The following is a 14,673-nucleotide window of genomic DNA, read 5'->3' on the forward strand; positions in this document are numbered from 1 at the left end:
CTGAATGCATCAGCTTCTGTGGTGAGCTGGATTTTAGACTGCTTCCACAGTGCCTTACCCACACAGGGGATGGTTATCGGTATCGGGTCCAGACTGAAATGACTGGATCAGGTGTCAAGAGCCCGTCCAATCATAGCCATAATCCAAATATGAGTTTGACTTTGCGTGACATGCCGTAACGTCTTCTTCATTTTACAATGGTGCCTCGAACAGGGTGAACAACTCAGTGATTTGTTGTGTTGGTTTTTATATTTTTGCTAAGTTGCACTTTTATTTATGCTGCTTTATGTTTTATTAAAGCCAAAACACTTCAGTGGTGTGGTGTCTTTAGGGTCCAGGATTGAGCAGTTTGCATGCTTTATTGACAACTTTTTGAGTGACAAGTAGAAGGGATTGGATCCACCAATTGTCAAGTATCGGTATGGGATGTGGAGTTTGGTATCGAGCGATCCCTACTGACTTTGTACCTGGAAACTGGTGATAGAAGGCAAAGAGAGGAGCCACAGAAAACAAAAAGGTTTTGTGGCCTAAGTCGAGTTGTGTTGACTTTTGAGCCAAAGAAGCCAGGTGATTGACACCAGGTCAGTACAGTCAAACCCGGCCGAATGTTCCTCCTCTTCCTGAGCAGTTAGCCTCCCATGAGCCTGACGTGCGACCGCCTCCCCTCCTCGTACGCATCCACGCCCCCCGCTCTGCGGCCTGTGATGGAGCTGTGAATATGCGGAGGATGAGGATCTGAGCGCGTCTCTGTGTGTTTTACGACCAGAAGAGTCCTCTGCCATCCGTCTCTGCCGACCTTTGGACCGCGTGTGTGTGTGTACATTAACCTGATTGATGAATACTTCATTAGGCTGATGGGCTCTGCAGGCGCTGACAAGCATCCGCTAACTAAAAGTAGATTTGAGTTTCAACCCCTGACAGCGCACCAGTGACGCAGCAGCTGTGTGAGCGGTAACAGTGGTGTCACAGCGACAGCTTCTATCCTCTTTATCAGTCACTTGTTTTTACTACGGTTATTATTGTTACGACTATTTACTGCTATTTTTATTGTCCCTTGATTTATTTTTATTAAAAAAAAATGAAGTGTAATTTTCTGACTTCAGGTTGCTTTGCTCTCTTGCACCCTCCCTACCTAGTTTCCCACGCTGGAAACAGGCTCCCTTGACTTACCACCGCGAAAGTCCAAGACGTTTCTGTCTTGGACTTTCGACAGCGGCGACACAGCCGGGTGGTTGTACTCAGACCTATGAGGGTGAAGAGTAATGTGACGCAGATGAGATATTTCCCTTCGCGCACTCAACGGTGAAGGTGACTGCTGAGTTTCATTGAGATAAAAATGAGGCGCCTGTCCCCCGTAATGACCTCAGTTAGCGTCTCAACACATCCACTTCCGTTCCAAACAAAACCTTCTGAGAGGGAGACATTCAGCTCACATCGATGCATGAAGGAGATTTAGGTAATGTGTCTGTCATTGGTGTTTTCTGCGCCGAGTGTGTACGGCTTTATTTAACATTTATATTATAATATATAGAATTTACATTTTAAAATATATAGAAGTTACACATGATTGAAGTGATACAGTTAACAGATGATGAGTACGAAAAAGCTGAAACGGGATTTTAAAGCAATTACAGTGGCACCTCGGTTCTCGACCACAGTCCGTTCCAGACGGCCGTTCGAGAAGCGAACTATGTGTCTATGTCTATGTGTGTGGCCGCTGCATGTGGGAGGGGTTGCCGAGTGAGTGACGTCTCTCCAGAAGTGAAGAGGTGCCCGGTGCGTGTCCAGCTCTGAATGTGCGCTTCTGTGCAGTTTGGCTGTGACAAAGTCATAAACCAAGTCACACTCTGTCCCAGACTCGCCTCATCCCTGTCCCAGCTCCAGCCCACAACAGGACATCAAACCCTGGAGTGAGCGCTCCAGCACCTCCCCTGTGACACTCTACCACGGTCCAGTGTGGAGACAGGAAAGGTTTTACACCTCAATATGAAGAAAAAACAGTCAGTAAATGTAGCTAACGGGACACGTCTGCATACAGAGGCTGCGTTATACACAATAACAAAGCGCGTCGTGGGTCAGCTGATCGGTCCGCGCACGTTATGTTTTTTCTGGCTTTTTTTGGGAGCATTCGAGTTCTGGATTTTCGTTCGAAATCAGAAGAAAAAAATCTCAAACTCCGATTTGTTCGAATTCGGTTCGAAAACCGAGGTACCACTGTACTATATTACTGCTACTACTGCCTGCTGTGCTGCACTGCAGCTACATTTCACCTCAGCTGTCAATTGCAAACAATTTACTATTGTGTCTCACTGTAGCATATTAGCATGCCACATGTAAAACTGCATTTATTTGTCACAGTTAATATTGAAATTCTGCAGAATATCTTTTCCAAGTTAGCATTTCAGCTGCAGTTGTTCACGACAAGCAATAAAATACACCAAAAGAATTAAACAAATTCAGCAAATTTCTGTTTCCTCTTCAAGTGCAAGTGTCTTTTACTTGTTAGCGCCAGTTGCTTATATCTGGCCGAGACACACGAGAGACTAGCGTTCGTGGACGTCTTGTTTTCCAGCTTCGATCTCTGGTGCGGAGTGAACTTGACTGTGACGTCATTCCTAGGTTTGACTCCCCACTTCCGAGGTAACTGGAATAAACCAAATCTCAGGTGCTAAAACTTGCTGTTAGCTAGGTGCTGTGGCGCTAGCTTGTCACTTACTTTAACTTTGAGGTGTAGTTGTGTTGTAAATTGTCCCAGCTTTTATTTCTTGACCGTGGAACAAGAATGAATGGGATAATCTTGACAATAGTGCACTGCAGTTTGAATGCTAATAAATGTCGCATCAAAACATAACTTAAAAAAGTGGAAAAATAGGTCAGTTTCGTGTGTTCTGAAGAATGATCTGTGATGTATCATCAATGTGCTAGTACAAATGAATGGTAATTTAACAAATAAATAAATCTGTACTCTGCTAACATCCGAGCTACAACAGCAGTTATAGTTAGCAACCTATTAGCTAAAACTGAGACTTAACCTTCAGCTCATTTTTGCGTACATGTATCTATATTTTCCTCCATCGGAGGGTTTCTTTTAGATTTGCATGTCAGGACCACAGCGCCGTGGTTTGCATTAGTTTAGCAGTTTGCAATATAAATACACATTTGGAGTTCAGTTTCCCGCCACCTGTCGCGTATAAATATTCGTTCTCCTTTTAGCTGCGATTTTGCTACAAGCTGCACTTTCTGCTTTGAGCTCACCGAGGTCCTGATAAATATAACTGTCGCCCAAGTGGATCTTTCTGTTGCCTGATACTCTGTCTGGGGCAGAAGCGGAGTAGGGACCATGTGACCAAAGAAAATATCTCCACAATGGAGTCTCATTTATTAATAAGTCAGCGACCCTACCTCAGCTTTCCTCGCTGTTAAATGAATAATGCACGTGTTATTCTACAATAATGACTATTGCCATCCTCTACATAACAAACCATGCATTCATATAGAAATATAGTTTTTTTTTTATTCAAATGAAATGCTAATATATTGTAATACATCGACAAATATATTAATAGATAAGCGACAAAATATGGTAATATATGTGCATGCATATTTATGAGTCCGTTTTACTAGTTTCTGTTGTAAGTTAAAATGGAGAAACGTGAACAAGAGCGCGACCCTCATGTACACAAGGCTCTGGAGGAAGGAAAGAAGAGTGAGCTATCTTTGTCTCTGGTGACAACACGCTTCATATTTTGGGTGCGTTGTATGTCAACGTACACCAAACAAAATGGCTCCTCTGGACGAATGCTGGCTTGTCTCGTTGCACAGGAACCGCATTTGTAGGAAAAATAAATATATTTACGAATAAGACACACAGGATTAAATGTCATTATTTTCTATTCTATTGTTAGACATTGACTTTTTTTTCCAGAAAGAAGAAGATGACGTTGTTTTCCAGTGTTATCAGTGTACTGGACTGCACAACTTTGAAGTGCATGTGATTAAACACTCAGTGTTGTGTGTGACTGTTCAGTCATTGATCACAACAGACAGAATCAGGTCACTTTCTGGAGACATTATTTGTGGAGAATAACAATATCTGGCCTGATTGTATTCATCTGTGAGTGAGTCAAGCTGTGGGGGGTGGGTGAGACCTACGTGACAATACAGGCATGGTGTGTTGGGATCCAAGACAAGAGTCAGAGTCAGAGTTAGAGGAGGCTGAGCTGAAGTTTGGACTGGTGAGGAGGAGAGGCAGTGATGGACCAGGGATGTTGGCAATGGAGACACCAGAGGACCCTAAAAAAGTGGCCTTGAGTCCGGTCTGGAGACCAAGTACAAGTACTACAACACTAGGTGGGAGGATGTCTTCCACTCTGCTCACTCTGGACTGTCAGAAAAGCTGCCACCAACCTCAGATTTTACACCCTCCTTCCACTGTGAACTGCCTTCCAGCTGCTGCAGGGATCTGCCTAAAGACTTGACCTTAGACTCTTAGACAAGTCTCACTCACGACTTCACATGATGCTCCTGATATGAAGGCAGTGGGATTTCTCAGTCGTGTCTTCTTTATCGCCCCGTCATCTGAAATGGCAGAGCTGAAACCCCCCAAATCTCCAACTGGAGCCATAAGTATCTGAGCTCTCGATGACTTTATTGGATCAGTCAGAGGGCCAACGTGGCAGCTGTGTGTTTTATAGTGTCAGTTTTGATCTCCCACTGAGGACACCCTTAGTTGTGCTCACCCCGCTACGTCTGTCATGTTGCTGGTGTAGTTGCCACTCTTTCCAGCGACGCGTGTTCAAAGCTCCGAAAAGATGAACCAGAACAGTGTCTGTCAGCAGGTGAGTGAAGGACGGGAAGATTTGGTTGGTGGAGATGAGTGACGTGGTGAAGGATGCTTTTAGGGGAACATGATCGATGGTTTCATCTGCCACGTCTGAAACACCGTCTCACATAATTGACCTCACGCTGCTTTGCCTCTGAGACTGGAAGTGTCTGTGTCGCTTCTTCAGTCATGAACATCAGCGTGTTCAGGCCTCTCTCACTTGGAGCTGTCGAACCCTTGAGTTGAAGCTTGAATTCTGCTTCCCTCATGGTGAGCGGAGACTTATCTTCCATGGAACTGTCTAAAGGAGTCTGAAAATACTTTAGATTTTAGGCCCTAAATTCTGCCACACACTGAAAATAGCACTTGAAACTTGTCCAAATCCACGCCGTCGATTATTGTAAGTGATGTGTTGCCACCGGGGGAAGAAGCCTGAGCTGAGCGTCTTTCTTTCAAAACCTTCTTCACTGAATGCTGCGTCACTAGAAAACTCAAACAAGAATCCAAGTGAAAGCCAGCGTGAAGCGGTCGTCCTGTGAGAATCCAGGCCTTTATTCCTGGAGTAGCTTCATGATGGCGCCGCCCTTCTGGCAGCAAAAGGAACACCAATATAGTCACAATATAATAGAAGCCCCCTCTGAGGCGTCAAGCTGGTAGAAGCCTTGTCAGTGTCCCGATGAACACTTTGCCTTCCTCTAACTCCCACATAATGAATCAGCGTCTTTGGTTTCAGTGAGGATTTCTCTCTGTTTTCCTCCCACGCCGCCCCCCAACCCGACACTCCGGACTGGACTGAACAAGACCTCCTTTACAGCAGTGGGTTTAAGATGTGTTTACAAACAATTGGGCACCGATATATTCATGTTTTGCTGAGCTAAAAGAAATTTCAACATGTAAAAATAAATCAATAAAAAAATGAAACTTAAAATAATGATGATGGTTACACCAATGAACAATGAAATTACAGGTGTTTTATTGACATTACGTCCGTTTATGCCCGTGTTTAGCCACTGCCTCTGTGGTCCTGGAGCTCCACACTAAAGCTGAGACCGGCTTTGGAGGCGCCTGTCTCGTACCGAAGTAGATTGAACTCACATTCGCACAAGTCTATATGACATCAGCAATAAAAGTGGAAGTATAGAACATGGAAATTAATAAGGGAGAAAGGAAAAACAAACGCAAATGAATGTGGGAAGAAGTAGAAGTGGAACTTGTTTTTGTCTGTGAATATTTATTTCCGGCATTTTGGCACTCAATCATCAACATTTAAAATCGGCATCAGAACAAAAATTGGTTGAGTCTCTTCGTATGTGACGGAATCCTTGCCTGAATAAACAAGTTAAAAATGACTTGGACTTTGATCAACATTGCATCCGTTTCCTGTGATGTGTTTTTGGTTTTCACATTTTTATTTTCATATAATTCTGACAATGAAAATTAAAAGCTAGTTTTGTGAGATGTCCTTCATATTCTACATATTTTCAAGTCTTTAAAGAAATGAATATCTATATTTTTTTAATTTTCCGAGCAAATATAGCAAGTAAATGCTATGTTGCTATGCTAACATGCTAAGATAAAATGCTCATGATGACAATAATAATGATGATGATGAGGTATTATATTTGCCATTTCTTCTTTGAACCCTCTTGCGTTTATGGCGTATATATTAAACAGTTTGTTCAACAGTAGCTGTTGTTTAGGATGAAGGGCCGGTGGCTTCCGAGAGGCTCCTCCTGGCCCCTGTTAGCACCTGGCTGACGTCTGGCTGCAGGCCGTCTGAATAATTCAGCTGCGCTATAAGGCGGCGAAGATGGATTGCAAACAATCCTGTGCTGAGAGGAGAGCAGATTGGCTGTCAAAATAAACCTGAGCGGGAAGTCTGCAGGGGCCACACGCGCTGGAGGAGTGTTAGTATAAAGCCAGGATTCATCAGTGTGCCGCCGTGTTCAGCCGCTTATGAGCCGTGGGTTTCACACTCAAGAGCATGGACGCTTTGTTGGGGACAGACCCAAACCTTCCTGAGAGTTTGGACGGGATGCTTGAGTCGGAAATGTATTCAGAAGAATATCAATTATCTAGGGGTGGGATTCGATTCAAATAAAATAATCTAATTCATGAGAGAATTTGTGATGAATTCATCTCAATTAATCGCAGTTTAATGTATAAGAATATTTGCCACATTTTTCAATTGGAATGAATTTGGTATATTACTGAATCAAAACAAAACAAAATATTGTTTACTTTGCATCAGTTTGACTACAGCACAATAAATCTCGACGGTTGCTATATTCAAGTTTTTATATCACCTATCACCTAGCTAAAGCTCTTTTAATGTCTTGAAAATATTTGTATAAGAATTTCACTTTTATAACAAATTCAAGTCCATTCAGAGTAGTGGAAACTCTGTTCATTGTGTAGAGAAAAACCTCCCTGAACCAAAGCAAACAGCTGCTTTTGTTTGCTTCTGTTCAGGGATGATTCCTCCATGTTTGTTGTTGTTGTTCTCATCCTAGCTGCCACGTGTCTTGTGCATCACTCCTGCATTAACAAAGGTTCCGTGTCTTTCATCGGAAGCGACATCATTTTCCCAACTCATTTTTTAGTTGTCAGTGTCTTTGTCCTCCTCTCTCTGTCCCAGTGATGTTGCTCCTCTCCAAGTCGGCGACTCATCTCTCTTCCTCTTCCTGCCCTTTACGGAGTTTGATTCCTCCTTCAGCTGATGTCCACTGGACATTAGCATCAGACAAAGTTCAAGGGCGATTTCTGCGCTGCATATTCTTATGAAGCCATGTCTGTGATGATGTCATCACTCATTCCTCAAACTGCGTCAAGGGCGGCACACGTGCGCTCGAGCACACAGATGGTGGAATGCAGTTAGTGAGCGATCTTTGAATATGGCGAGTGCTTCGAACTAAGGAGCAGGTTAATGGAGTACCAGAGCCATGCTGCTTGGCTCTGGTACTTCAGTGCAACAGCGTCGTATTCATTTGCGGGGCGGCTGCAGTGCGGTGCTCCGGCTGCTGGATCACTTCACTCATGATTTCCATGCTCTAATGTACTGACCGTAGTCATGTTTCCAATGGTGATGGTGGCTCGGATTTCAAAACACGAGCGATGAGATTTAACCTCCTGACTCCACGGTGTGCAGCAGACGTGCGGCGGTTCTGGAGTGAGGCTGTGATCCTGATGGGTTCTCTTGGGTTTCAGGTGCCCCTGGTTGACCAGAGTCGTCTCCCCTGCCGTGCCTCTCTACAATGGCCTGGTCTTCCTCTTCGTCTTGGCCAACTTCAGCATGGCCACCTTCATGGACCCCGGCGTGTACCCCAGAGGTTCGTCTGCACGCTCCACATCACATGGTCAAACTTACAAACATTGGAGGGAGGTCACCACGGGGGGCAGAATGGAGTAGAGTCTGGATCTGCCCATTACACTTTGCTGACTCTGTCATGTGGCCTTCAAACTTTTGAATTCCTCCCATGTGTCTGCAGCCACCACGGCAATTCCTACTTTGCTGCTTTACCTTCTTCATGGTTCTGGCCAGGGTTTTTCTCTGCAAGACGGGATGGTGGTCAGAGTGGCCACTTGTCATGCTGCAAAATAAGGGTCTCCTTTTGCTGAGCCCAGCAATTACATCTTATAAAAAAAAAAAAAAAAAGCATACATATAAGTGTGCCAAAAAACATGGTCCTCCCAGCTGTTTGATTTAAAAAAAATAGAAAAGTTGCTCAATATGATATTAAAGAATATGAAGTGTGATATCCAAGTTCTATATTTTGTTGTACAGTACATTTAAAATATGATTATTCATAATTTGTTTATTTCCCCATGGCTAAAAAAAACCTTGAAACAACTGCGGCAAAAAAAATGTTTGAAACTGAGACAGAAATAGCTGTTACTGAATGTCTCTGCATTTCAAGGGACAGGTGGCTAGCGCTAATATCAGCGCCTTGTGCTACCATTGCTAATAGTACTGACGTGGTTGTACGAGCATCACAAATTCACTACAAATTGACAAAAACAACTGACTGCTACGCTACAGAAAGTTGTGTTGGGGATTTGTAGGAATTGGTGTGTCAAACTCAAGTCACGCAATTCCGAAAAAAAAACAGTTTGCTGGAGAGTTAAACTGTAGCGCCTTTAACAGGAAGTGGAAACTGAACACATAAACTAGGGACCACAGTTTCCTGGTCTGTTACTGTGTTACGTTTTGGTGGTAATGTTACGTGTGTAGTGGCGTTGCCAGCCACATAACAAGACTGATGAAGCTTCATGAAGCAGCGCTGTCATTGTTAGAGCCCAACAGATGGCGCTCTCTGCTCTCAATATGAAGGTAAAACAGTCAGTAAATGTAGCTAACGGGACACGTCTGCATACAGAGGCTGCGTTATACACAATAACAAAGCGCGTCGGGGGTCAGCTGATCGGTCCGCGCACGTTATGTTTTTTCCGGCTTTTTTCGGGGGCGTTCGAGTTCTGGATTTTTGTTCGAAATCCGAAGCAAAAAAATCTCAAAATTTTTGTCCGAACTCTGTTCGAAGTCCGGGACGTTCGAAAACCGAGGCAGCACGGTGTTATATTTTTCTACGGTGTTCTGAATTCACTTTCATTCAAGGTGTTTCAGACTTCAGTTGTCGTGAAAGGCTTGTTGGCCACAGTATCACAGGAGGTGTGTGTCTGCCACACAACTGCCACTGATCCTCAGGGATGTTTGTAATGGGCTTGTAAATGATAAGCACCTGTCTTTAGTGGAGCTTTCTCTGCTCGTAAAAGGAGTCATAATCGTCTGGTGGGCCGCGGGGCTGGCGGCGCTCTCCAGCACTGCAGACCACTTGCACACAGTAACGTGTGTGTACTGCTCCTGACCAATCACTGCAGAGTGGGCGTGGCCTGGGAGAGCGATACTTCTGATCCCCCGAAAAACAAAGCTTTCGATGGGCGGGGCTTATGCCTATTTTTTAATGTAAATATTTTGAATCAAGGCGAGTTCAGACACATGCTGATGGGCTCAGTAGAGGTTCAATACCGTATCACAAGCCACTAAGTGGCCAGATTAGTTCCTCTTGAAAGGTCATGAAGCTACAAATGTTTTATAAATGTATTTACACATTGAACTGGCCAACAGCTTTTTGGTTTTATTACAGTCTTTTTTTTTTTTTTTTTTTTTTTGGTGTGATAAATATTTTTCATATTTGGCTATGAACATTCGGCGTTCATTTTTTTTCTCTGTCATATATCAGTTTTATATTCAGTTTTATTTATGTATTGTCATTCTCATCAAAAAAAATTTTTTTGCTGACATTTTAAGTTATTTGGTCTGAAAATAAGTTTTGAATTTAATTCAATAAAGATGTGTGTTTCATGAGAAAAGTAAAGACAAAGTATGGCCGTGGAGAACAAGTCATACAATATTGAACAGATCAAAAAGTACATAAAACTCACCTCTAAATATTAATATTAAAATAAGCCATGATAATATATATATAAATATCATTAAGATTATTATTATCATTATTATTTTTATTCATGTATATATATATTTTGCTTTTATATAGTATTTATATTGTATTTTTGACTTCTCAACTTTCTGAACTTATTGGTTTTGTTTTGATTAATGTGGGTATTTTTAGCATGACACTTGTCCTGGCACCTTGTTCAGCACTTGATACCGCGTTGATCAGAGCTGGTCCGGTGATTCACCGTTCATTTATATTTATTATCCATCCCACTATAATTAATGTGGTTCTCATTAAAATGCAGATTAAAACAAGAAGTAATTGTGTTGTGTTGGACACACTTTTGTTTACAACAGAAGAGAGACACGGACGAGTGACAGAGCAGTGTATGGTGTGTTTTTTAATGAGCTCTGTGATCCGTCTTATATTTCCAACTTAATGTCAGTGTGAACACTGATCTGCCACTAACTGCACCAATAGTGTTGCTGGTCATCAGCTCCATCCTGCAGAGATATATGTCAGTTTTCATCTGCAAATTCCACATTGAAATATACATACATATATTTTGTATTTGTTAGTGTGTTAAAAAATGTTTTATTTTAATTTTAATTTTAGCTGCAAAAGATTTTTGGTAAAAAAAATAAAAAAAACAAACACTACAATTCCTAACACTACTCCACTGTGTCTATTTCTTTAAGCTGTTTAACTATCTGACTTCCAGCGAACGAGGATGAAGACAAGGACGACGACTTCAGGGCGCCGCTCTACAAGAACGTGGAGATCAAGGGCATCCAGGTCCGGATGAAGTGGTGCGCCACCTGTCACTTCTACAGGCCGCCGCGCTGCTCGCACTGCAGCGTCTGTGACAACTGCGTGGAGGTGCGTGAGGCTCCGCCCACAAACACACCAGCCAAGCTTTGACCGATGACCGCGGGACGTGTGTCTCCTCTCGCAGGACTTCGACCACCACTGCCCGTGGGTCAACAACTGTATCGGGCGGAGAAACTACCGCTACTTCTTCCTCTTCCTGCTGTCCCTCAGCGTCCACATGGTGGGAGTCTTCACCTTCGGCCTGATCTTCGTCCTCCACCACAGAGACCGGCTGGCGATGATACACACCACCGTCACGTATCCTTTCTGAGGTGGTCCTCTGACCTTGGTGCCGACTCTGCCGCGTCCTTGTCCTTGACCTTCTGCCCTGCAGGCTGGTGGTGATGTGCATATCTGGGCTCTTCTTCATTCCAGTCATGGGTCTCACTGGCTTCCATATGGTGCTGGTGGCTCGAGGTCGGACGACCAATGAACAGGTGAACAGGAAGAAACGTATAGCTTCAACCCATGTAAAACTTTTCCTTCATGCTAGTAACACGGTAAATTCCTCAGCGTGTACAGGTCAAATGTGACCGCCATGTTTTCGCTGTCGCGGAGAGTCGATCTCCTACCACGTCCTTGTTCCTCACTGACTGTTAACAAGGCGTTCCGTCCCTCAGGTGACGGGCAAGTTTCGTGGAGGAGTAAATCCCTTCACCAGGGGTTGCTATGGCAACGTGGAGTATGTCTTATGCAGTCCCCTGGCACCAAGGTAAGAGAGTGTGTGTGTGTGTGTGTGTCTTCGCTAAAGGAGCTTAATCTCTTTTGTCTGCCGGAGCATCAAACGCATCACACGTGTGTGTTGCACAGCTGTGACTTCATCCTTTACATCACCGCTTTAGAAGCGTGTGTGAGTGTGTGTGCATGCGTGGAGCTGTGTGTTTTCCCAGAGAGCAGCCAGCTACCCAGGGAGGCAGCAGATGGTTGACAGGGCAGAATCGCTCCGCACAACAACTGTAAATAGGAAACAGAGCGAGGCGGCACTTTACGTTATTTCTACTCGCGAAGCGGCGATGGAACCCACAGAAACCGTGTTCCAATACGGCTGGGACCAAAACCGGAGCGTAAAATTCATCAGAGCGAGGACAGCGGGAGAGAGAGCCGGGTGTCGTCGAGGCAGTCAGAGCGCTGAGGCGCGGTAGAGACTCAGAGCTGTGGGACCACATCAATCACTGTACGACATCAGAGGCTCCGATGGAACCTTCCCACCGTACACACTTCTAACCTCCATCGTGGCATCGGTGCATCCTCATTCAGCCATTCAGTTCAGGCTCCACATGCTGTGATGTCATCAATATGCAGCAGACGTATTTTCCTTCACACCGCTCTGTTTATACACAACTCCGACAGCGAGTCACATGGTTGAAAAATGCACTCCAGCGTTGAGAAGTGCCGTCTACTGGGCTCTGTGTTAGATACCCGACCGTCAAAGTTACCAGCAGGTGTGAAACATTTGGTTGGTAACTCTTACACCTGACTTTAAACAGGCCTGTGGAGCGATGACGACACAGTGTTGTGAAGGCTTTGTCAGAGGAAGACTGCTGCGAATGACCTTTGACCTTCCGTTAGTCAGGGTCATTTGTGTACTTTTCCGCCTTCTCCACTTCATTCTTCCACTTCAGTTCACGTCCACTGCATGAAAGTGTCTCGCATATTTCTATTATGGTTCATCTTAATTTTTAATCTTTTTTTTTTTTTTTACAAACTTCGCCAGCATATCTCTAGTCCTTCCTTGTGTTTCCGTCTCAGGTGGATAGATGTGCTCATGAAGTTGGAGTTAGACACAAAGTTTCCCAGGATCATAGATTCAAGGATGAAGTTTCTACTTCCTCTGTGAACATCAGCCTATTGAACGCCGAGACTTGTTGAGGTCTGCATCTACTTTTCCTGGATTTGCAGCAACCATGCTAATTCTAAAGTTGGATGTTTTTCCTGATCATTCCAACTGGACGTGTCGTCATTCCAGACTATAGAGGGCACTGGAATATTAGCTCCACCCACTAAATTTAAGAAGGAAAACAGATCCTCTTCCTACGTGAGCCGCACCGCTCTATAAGCCGCGGGTGCAGTGGAGCTGTCTGCACCGTAGAAAGGCTTAACACTGCATGAGGATCACTGCTAAACTAGTTTGGAGAACAGGCTCCAGCATGGAGACAAACTGTCCAATGTTCTGAACTGGAATCAACTCCTCCTCACAGCTTTTATTGACATTAAAGCACTCAAAATGTGCTGTTTTCACCCAGGTTCCGACACCACAGCCGCCGCTTCTCGACTCCAGTTCTCCAGTAGCTCAGCTCTGTGGACGGACACATGGGCGAAAACAGCACTTTAGGTCAATAAAACGCCTGTGATGTCATCGGTCTGATGCGACAAGGCTCAATATTTTGCCGACATGAGGCCGGTCGGGCCATGACAAATTCTTATATGAGCTGCATGAGTCAGACGGCGAGGAAAAAGTAGTGGCTTATAGTCAGGAATTTACAGTCATTATGATCAGGTATACTGAACCACAGACACCAGAAGATCCAGATTCTGTCAGAAGATGCTCCAAAGAGTTGCTCGGAAAATGGGCCGCATGAAAATACCGACACAGGTGGAGTTACTGCCCCGAATTATTCAAGTTGTGCACAATGAAAAAGTCCTATGTCTTCAAAACGAATAGTGCTTCGAATTCCACTTGATGTCCTGTGTTTTTTAATGTGCTTCCTGGTGTAGTGGAGGTGCCAGGTAAGGCAGAAGCAGTGAGGTTAATGCATGTGGGAAATGAAGAGGATGAGGTGGAGGAGGCTGGCAGCCCCAGGTGGCAGACGCTGACGGCAGAAGAATAGCAGAGCGGATGAGGCTGCAGCATGAATAAACCATGGTGACACGTTCCTAACCGTGTTGCTGCGCCGCTGTGATGTAACAGGTCGTTTGATTCCACTGTGACGAGACCCTTTCATTACGACCCTTTATCGCAGATACGCTCTGGATCCAAAGAAAAAGCCTCACGTCAAAATCCAGCCTCCGTTTATCAGGCCCGATCTATCGGACCGGCAAATCACCATCAAGGTCAGCGACAATGGGATTCACGGCACCGTCATCAGCTCCAAGGTGCGTTCCATTCAAATCAGCTTTTTTTTTTGTTTTAAATCGAGGATTCATCTGCTGCAATGTTTAGCATTTTATCCTGAATTTACCGTCACCGCGGGAGCGTCACGACTGCTGTGCTGGGAAGAATCCAGACCTCTGACCACAGATGGGTTTTGAACTTGCATCATGGGATCAAACGGGTCACGTTCGCTGAAGGCTTGTTCAATAACATGTTCAGTTCCAATCACTCGCCCGTCTCTTTTTCAGTTAAAGTCGGTGATAAATGTGTGTGAAATGTTTTATCCAATAATATGTGTGGGTGTATTTTGTAGTTTTGTTACTTTGCTAATGATGCTAACCGTTCTTGTTGTGTATTCTTCTCATTGGGTTTTCATGTATTATGAGATAAAAAGTTAGTTGGCTCGGGTTTTGTTATTGTTTAGTTAGTTGCTTTTT

At 44.2% G+C, this 14,673-nt stretch overlaps 1 protein-coding gene across 1 annotated transcript in view; it reads left to right on the forward strand.

The window, feature by feature from the left end:
* zdhhc8b (zinc finger DHHC-type palmitoyltransferase 8b) overlaps window positions 1-14,673 on the forward strand; it is a 58,492-nt gene that overhangs the window by 38,278 nt on the left and 5,541 nt on the right. Inside the window, exons 2-7 of the mRNA XM_053869632.1 lie at window positions 8,030-8,151; window positions 10,997-11,154; window positions 11,231-11,403; window positions 11,480-11,582; window positions 11,766-11,857; window positions 14,106-14,238. Coding sequence (XP_053725607.1) covers window positions 8,030-8,151; window positions 10,997-11,154; window positions 11,231-11,403; window positions 11,480-11,582; window positions 11,766-11,857; window positions 14,106-14,238 — 781 coding nt within the window. The remainder of the gene's footprint in view (window positions 1-8,029; window positions 8,152-10,996; window positions 11,155-11,230; window positions 11,404-11,479; window positions 11,583-11,765; window positions 11,858-14,105; window positions 14,239-14,673) is intronic.

Source organism: Synchiropus splendidus, chromosome 7 (genome assembly GCF_027744825.2).
Source record: "Synchiropus splendidus isolate RoL2022-P1 chromosome 7, RoL_Sspl_1.0, whole genome shotgun sequence".
Lineage (NCBI taxonomy): Eukaryota > Metazoa > Chordata > Actinopteri > Syngnathiformes > Callionymidae > Synchiropus > Synchiropus splendidus.